General features: G+C 40.5%; 1 protein-coding gene across 1 annotated transcript in view; it reads left to right on the top strand.

The window, feature by feature from the left end:
• The window catches only part of zwilch (zwilch kinetochore protein), a 39,726-nt gene that overhangs the window by 22,537 nt on the left and 8,906 nt on the right, over positions 1-8,283 (top strand). The window contains exons 16-17 of the mRNA XM_055661349.1: positions 2,066-2,161; positions 4,754-4,872. Of these exons, the coding sequence (XP_055517324.1) occupies positions 2,066-2,161; positions 4,754-4,872 (215 nt within the window). The remainder of the gene's footprint in view (positions 1-2,065; positions 2,162-4,753; positions 4,873-8,283) is intronic.

The following is an 8,283-nucleotide window of genomic DNA, read 5'->3' on the forward strand; positions in this document are numbered from 1 at the left end:
AGACGGTTCACCAGACTGATTCCTGGGATGTCAGGACTGTCTTATGAAGAAAGACTGGATAGACTTGGTTTATACTCTCTAGAATTTAGAAGATTGAGAGGGGATCTTATAGAAACTTACAAAATTCTTAAGGGGTTGGACAGGCTAGATGCAGGAAGATTGTTCCCGATGTTAGGGAAGTCCAGGACAAGGGGTCACAGCTTAAGGATAAAGGGGAAATCCTTAAAACCGAGATGAGAAGAACTTTTTTCACACAGAGAGTGGTGAATCTCTGGAACTCTCTGCCACAGAGGGTAGTTGAGGCCAGTTCATTGGCTATATTTAAGAGTGAGTTAGATGTGGCCCTTGTGGCTAAGGGGATCAGGGGTATGGAGAGAAGGCAGGTACGGGACACTGAGTTGGATGATCAGCCATGATCATATTGAATGGCGGTGCAGGCTCGAAGGGCCGAATGGCCTACTCTTGCACCTAATTTCTATGTTTCTATGTTTAGAAGTCCCTTCAATTCTAGAATATGTTTTTAATTGAACAGTGCCCGAAAATGGAGACATGAGACTGTGGATGCTAGAATTTTGAGCTAACAACAAACTGGTCAGGCAGCATCTGTGGAGAAAAATGGACAGACAACGTTTTGGGTTAGGATCCCTCTTCAGACTGATGGACGAGAGAGGAGATAGAAGAAACCCCATTTTTCTTCTCCACACCCTCCCCACCCCTTAACCTCTCCATTTCCTTCCACCCACCATCCCTCCCTCTGATTCTACAATTCACTCCCCCTTTCTTATTCGATTCCACCATTTGCACCCTTTTGTCTCGTCCCCTTCATCTCAAGGCTTGGCTACTGCAATCAACTCCTCATCTGGATCCACTTATCACTTTTTAGTTTTACTCCATCCATCCCCCTCAACTCTTTCGACCAGCTATCTTCCCTCTTCACCATCATCCTTAATCTTTTTCCATTTGATCTTTGTTATACTAATTCTTAAAGACCACTTGGAGATGTGTAGGAAGGAACTGCAGATTCTGGTTTACACTGAAGATAGACACAAAATGCTGGAGTAACTCAGCGGGACATGCAGCATCTCTGGAGAAAAAGTATAGGTGGCATTTTGGGTCGAGACCGTTCTTGAAGAAGGGTCTCGAATTGAAATGTCACCTATTCCTTTTCATAGAAATAGAAAAATAGGTACAGGAGTAGGCCATTTGGCCATTCGAGCCAGCACTGCCATTCAATATGATCATGGTTGATCATCTAAAATCAATATCCCGTTCCTGCTTTTTCCCCATATTCCTTGATTCCTTTAGCCCTAAAAGCTAAATCTAACATTGTGCAGACATTTTATCCCGAGATTGCCTGTCCCGTTGAATTACTACATCATTTTGTGTCTTATCTTTTTTGTTTTAGGAAGAGTTGGTTTTCCAACAAAAATATAGATTGGGGAGGTACAGACAAGATTATTTTGTTGCAATGCTGCACATCTTTGTAAAAAGTGTGAAATATAGAAAATAAATACAAATATGTTCATGATATTAAAAGTGTGCTTTTCACAATCAATACATTTTAAAGTAAATGAGAATTGGTGGGTATCTAAGGTGTCTTATAGAGTTGGCAAGAATGGGAATTTTACATTGTGCAGAAAATTAGAGAATTATTTAAATGAATACACGTGAAATATTATTTGAAACGGCTAAAAAACAGAGTATCTGAAAATGATTAGATTATACAGTATTCATCTCATTTTGAAAGTGATGAGGATGCATAGGGATGAAAAGGAGGAGAGGCATACGCAGTGAAGGAAGAAGAGAGAATGGGGAAGGTCATTATCCTTGGTTTCTGTTTGCTTTGATTTAAAAATTGAGATAATGAGCTGAATGAAGGGTTAATGTTTGTAATGCACTAAAATTAGAGGGTTTTGATAGATAATGGAAATCAATAGCATACTTTGGAGTTGGAGGATTTAATATATACATTTTTATTGTACATTTATTTTCTTTGGTGATAGTATCTTTTGTCTTTACAAAAAAAAAATATTATATTACTTTCCCTTGGTTTCTCTTACAACAGGTCCTGTTCTAGATACTACAAGGACAATCCACTAGATGAACAACATGTTTTCCAGTTACCAATCAATCCCAGCGCCATTAAAGCTTTCCATGAAAAGTAAGGCAAAAATGAAACGTGTCTGCTGTTAGTTTAGTTTAGTTTTTTGCCACGGTACAGTGAAAAGCTTTTTTGTTGCGTGCTATCCAGTCAGCTTAAAGACTGTATATGATTACCATCAAGCCATCTCCAATGTACAGATGCAGGATAAAGAGAACAATGTTTAGTGCGAGGTAAACTTCAGTAAAGTCTGATTAAAGATAGTCTGAGGGTCTCCAATTAGGTAGATGATACTAGGTCAGGACTGCTCTCTAGTTATGATAGGATGGTTCAGTTGCCTGATAGCAGCTGGGAAGAAACTGTCCCTGAATCTGGAGGTATGTTTTCACACCTGTACCTCATGCCTGATGAGAGAGGGGAGAAGAGGGAATGACTGGTGTGACTAGTCCTTGATTATGCTGGTGTAGATGGAGTCAATGGAAGAAGGGAGGTTGGTTCGTGTGATGGTCTGGGCTGCGTCCACAATTCTCTGCAATTTTTTTGCAGTGTTGGATGGAGCTGTACGCAAACTATACTGTGATGCATCCCGATAAAAATACTTTATACGGCGCATCTGTAGAAGTTGGGGTTAGAGTTGTTGGGGATATGCCAAACTTCCCAGCCCCTTTGGTGATATTTACTCCTAGGAACTTGAAGCTTTCAACCATCTCTACTTTGGTGGCATCCATGTATATTGGGGTATGTGTTTACTGAAATGAATCACAATCTCCTTTGTCTTGCTGACATTAAGGGAAAGGTTATTGTCTTGGCACCAGGTTACGAGTTTCTCAATCTCCCTCCCGTACTGTGTCTCGTCATTATTTGATATTCGGCCCACTATGGTGGTGTCATCATTGTAAATTGAGTTGTATTTTTATTTGGCTGCACAGTCGTGGGTGTGTAAGGGAGAGAGTGAGAACGCATCCTTGAAGGGCACCAGTGTTGAGGATTATTGTAGAGGATGACTTTTCATGTATCCTCACCGATTGTGGTCTGTTGGTCAAGAAGTCGAGGATCCAGTTCCTGAGGTGAATGCTGACTCTTAAGTTCCACGACTTTGGAGATGAGCTTGGATGGTATAATGGTATTGAATGTCAGAACAATATCTTTGATCAAAATGCCCAAATAGGTATTTGCAGTATAATTTATGTTCGAAAATGCTGTTCATTTATATATTTATTGTGTTTACTTTCTTGAAGGAGAATGGACAAAATCATAATCCTTATAGTCCTGTGTGAGGAAAAGTAAGGAGGTAGCATTCGCTGTGGCTGGCTAGCAGCAAACGGAGTAAACATTCATTGTTTTTTTGTGAAAAAGATGCAATGTGTGATATGCCACAGGGAACAGTGCTGAGGTCTTTTCTTTTAATGAGCTATATCAAAATGTTGATAGTCAGCATAGATATAGCTGGTATATTTGGTTGGGATGGGTAGGAAAATAAATTGTGAAGGGGAATAAGAAGGCTACAAATGGATATCGATAGATGAAGTGCATAAGATGTCAAAGAACGTAAACTCAAAATATTTAACATTGTCCACTTTTTAACATTGTATTCCTTTAAGATACAATCTAATTAGACATATTTATTAAATGGCTTAAATCTGCTTGTAATTTGTATTTGTGTTTGAGAGAACTTGCATTTGCATAGTGGCTCGGCTGTGAGAAAACGTTTAACTGAAAAAATTGAATGTGGAGTAGGTGGGGATTATGGGAAATATTTAAAGATAAGGTGAATGTTTTTGTTTAACAAAAAAGAGTTAAAGGGCAGGGAGGTAGAGGGAGAATATGTAAACTCCGCTCAGGCAGTATCCATAGTCGGGATAGTACTGGGTCTCTGGTGCTTTGAGGTAGTGGCTCTACCAGCTGCTCAATTGTGCCACTCTAATGGAGTCTCTTTTTGTATAAAAAAAACAATCCAACAGCTTACAGCCCAGTGGTATGAATATTGATTTATTTCACTTCAGGTAGCCCCGGCATTCCCTCCCTCTCTCTATCTCTCCCTCACCGGTCGCACTGGCTTCTCATTTTCCATCCTACAAACAGCTACCAATGGCCAATTTCCTTTATCATCATTACTTTTTTGCATATCTTTCATTCATAGTTCTTTATCTCTCCACATCACTGCCTATGTCTCTCGTTTCCCATATCCCTAACATGTCTGAAGAAGGGTCTCGATACGAAACTTCACCTATTCCTACTCTCCAGAGATGCTGCCTGTCCCGCTGGGTTACTCCAGCTTTTTGTGTCTATCTTTGTGTTAATCCAATATACTTTTTGCCCCTCCCCTAATTTATGGTTTAATTTAAAGTTTATTATACTGTGGACTCTCTAGTTATCTTTTGTGCCTTTCGTCATTGGTACTTTTGAGTGATTAAGAAAAATCATACTCCTAGTGCAACCAGGATATTCGGCCTTCAAACATAAGATGATTTAAGATTCAACTGATGACTCCGCCTGTAGAAACATGCATGATGCTCAATGCTTCTGGCAAACTGATCTGGCTACTTGTCAAAGACTGAATAGAGTTGATGCTTTGGAGAAAATAGTAATAAAACACAATGTTCTTTGTATTTGTAACTGATTTCCTTATAATTCTGGCTTCTTGTATTCCAGTGAAAATCCCATCATGTGGAGAATTGAGATTATTAGTAGTCAAGGGCAAAAAGAATTAAAGACGATATGGCAGGTGAACACCAAGCCACCTGTGGATCATATTACATTTACTACTCCAGGTATTTCTTTTTATGCATTCAAACTTCATCTGCCATTTCTCTGCCCATTTCTGTAGCTGATATATATCCCCCTGTATATTTTGACAGCCTTCCTCACAGTCTGTAACTCCAGCAATTTTGGTGTCACAGTGATGAGCTTTGTGATGGTATGAGAGTCTGTGGCCTAATTGTGAGTGGGTTCATAGTGCAGGGATAGGTACGAGGAGGTGTCTGAGAGTTTCCAGCTCCCCTCTCCTTTACTCTCTCTACACCAACGACTGCACCTCCACAGACACCTCTGTCAAGCTTCTCAAGTTTGCTGATGACACAACCCTGATTGGACTGATCCAGGATGGGGAGCAATCTGTCTACAGACAGGAAGTGACACAGCTGGTGTCCTGGTGCCATTGCAACAACCTGGAGCTCAATGCTCTTAAGGCAGTGGAATTCATTGTAGATTTTAGGAGAGCTCCCCCTCCTCTCCCCCCACTCACCAACTCAACAACACCACAGTCATATCTATGGAGTCATTTTAGTTCCTCGAAACCATCATCTCCAGGGACCTAAAATTGGAGGCCACCATCGACTCCACAGTCAAAAGGCCCAACAAAGGATATATTTCCTGCGGCAGCTGAGAAAACAATCTGTCACTGGCAATGATGGTCCAGTTGTATATTATAGCGTCTGTCCTCATCTTCTCCATCATGGTCTGGTTTGGCTCAGCCACCAAGCATGACATCTGGAGGCTGCAGCGCATCATTCGATCAGCCGAGAAGGTTGTTGGCTGCAACCTTCTCCCCCATTCGACGAACTGTACACTGCAAGAGCCAGGAAGCGAGTGGGTAAGATCATCTCTGACCCTTCTCACCCTGCCCACAAACTCTTTGAATCACTTCCCTCTGGGAGGTGACTCCGGACTATCGAAGCTGCCACAGCCAGACATAAAAACAGCTTTTTTTCCACGAGCAGTAGCTCAACTCAACTGCCAAAAGTCTGTAGACACCTTTTGCTCGGATATTTTATTTCATTCTTTAGATGTTTAAATTATAATGTTTTATTTTTAATTGGGTACTGTATATCGTGTTGTTATCCTTGCGAGCAAAGCACCAAGGCAAACTCCTTGTATGTACAGCGGATTGCAAAAGTTTTCATACCCCTTGAACTTTTCCACATTTTGTCACGTTACAACCACAAACGTAAATATATTTTATTGGGATTTTATGTGATAGACCAACACAAAGTGGTGCATAATTGTGAAGTGGAAGGAAAATGAGACATGGTTTTCAAATTTTTTTACAAATTAAAAAACTGAAAAGTGTGGTGTGCAAAAGTATTCAGCCCCCCTGAGTCAATACTTTGTAGAACCACCTTTCGCTGCAATTACAGCTGCAAGTCTTTTGGGGTATGTCTCTACCAGCTTTGCACATCTAGAGACTAACATTTTTGCCCATTTTTCTTTGCAAAATAGCTCAAGCTCAGTCAGATTGGATGGAGAGCGTCTGTGAACAGCAATTTTCAAGTCTTGCCAGAGATTCTCAATTGGATTTAGGTCTGGACTTTGGGCCATTCTAACACACGAATATGCTTTGATCTAAACCATTCTATTGTAGCTCTGGCTGTATGTTTAGGGTTGTTGTCCTGCTGGAAGGTGAACTTCCGCCCCAGTCTCAAGTCTTTTGCAGACTCTCAGGTTTTCTTCCAAGTTTGCCCTGTATTTGGCTCCATCCATCTTCCCATCAACTCTGACCAGCTTCCCTGCCCCTGCTGAAGAAAAGCATCCCCACAGCATGATGCTGCCACCACCATGTTTCACAGTGGGGATGGTGTGTTCAAGGTGATGTGCAGTGTTAGTTTTCCGCCACACATAGCGTTTTGCATTTAGGCCAAAACCTTCAATTTTGGTCTCATCTGACCAGAGCACCCTCCTCCACATGTTTGCTGTGTTCCCCACATGGCTTGTGGCAAACTGCAAACGGGACTTCTTATGGCTTTTTTTCAACAATGGCTTTCTTCTTGCCACTCTTCCATAAAGGCCCGATTTGTGGAGTGCACGACTAATAGTTGTCCTGTGGACAGATTCTCCCATCTGAGCTGTGGATCTCTACAGCTCCTCCAGAGTTACCATGGGCCTCTTGGCTGCTTCTCTGATCAATGCTCTCCTTGCCCGGCCTGTCAGTTTAGGTGGACGGCCATGTCTTGGTAGGTTTGCAGTTGTGCCATACTCTTTCCATTTTCGGATGATGGATTGAATAGTGCTCCGTGAGATGTTCAAAGCTTGGGATATTTTTTTTATAACCTAACCCTGCTTTAAACTTCTCCACAACTTTATCCCTGACCTGTCTGGTGTGTTCCTTGGGCTTCATGATGCTGTTTGTTCACTAATGTTCTCTAACAAACATCTGAGGCCTTCACAGAACGGCTGTATTTATACTGAGATTAGATTACACACAAGTGGACTCTATTTACTAATTAGGTGACTTCTGAAGGCAATTGGTTGCACTGGGTTTTTTTTAGGGGTATCAGAGTAAAGGGTGCTGAATACTTTTGCACGCCACACTTTTCAGTTTTTTTATTTGTAAAAAAAAATTTGAAAACCATGTATCATTTTCCTTCCACTTCACAATTATGCACCACTTGTGTTGGTCTTTCACATCAAATCCCAATAAAATACATTTACGTTTGTGGTTGTAACGTGACAAAATGTGGAAAAGTTCAAGGGGTATGAAAACCTTTGCAAGCCACTGTATACATACTTGGCTAATAACATTTATTCAATTCAATCTGCAAGGTAGAGATCAGATTGCCAGACCACGGAGGCAATGTCCTTGTTTGCAGGGTTTGAAGATGAGATTGAGATAGAAAGCATTCGGCGGGTATGAGGTTGGAGGAGACAAGGGGAAAATGTCAGTGAATCTCCAGATCATTATTTACTGGCTGCCAAGTCAGTCTGTTGGCAGGGCTGCATTGTATGGTACAGATTCAAATATAGGACCACTCAGTTAGCTGTTAATTTCCTTGAATCCTTCAGGCCTATTTGTAACCTTTTCTAATCAAAAATATTTTCCCATCTATTAGATAAATTTGTTTTAGTTAACAATATGCTTCTATCTCACTGAGTTAATGTATAAATTGCTATGTAGTTTAGGAAACGTACAGCTGTGGCCTATGTTTTAGTCAGTTTAGATTACACTTTAAAGGGGTTCCTATTTGAGAGCTTTAAATGTTACTGTTTAAAATATGCTTTATTTTTAAAATGTATTACATGACACAAATGTTTATGGTCAATTTCTGTACTGTTGCATTATACTTTATCAAAGCACATTTGAAAATGAGTGGTCATTTAACCTTCTTATGGCCTAAGAAAATTGATACACTGGTTTTAAATGAGTTAAAAATATACACAGCTAATTTGGTTTCCCTTTTGTTTTGAAG

This window comes from Leucoraja erinacea, chromosome 33 (genome assembly GCF_028641065.1).
Source record: "Leucoraja erinacea ecotype New England chromosome 33, Leri_hhj_1, whole genome shotgun sequence".
Lineage (NCBI taxonomy): Eukaryota > Metazoa > Chordata > Chondrichthyes > Rajiformes > Rajidae > Leucoraja > Leucoraja erinaceus.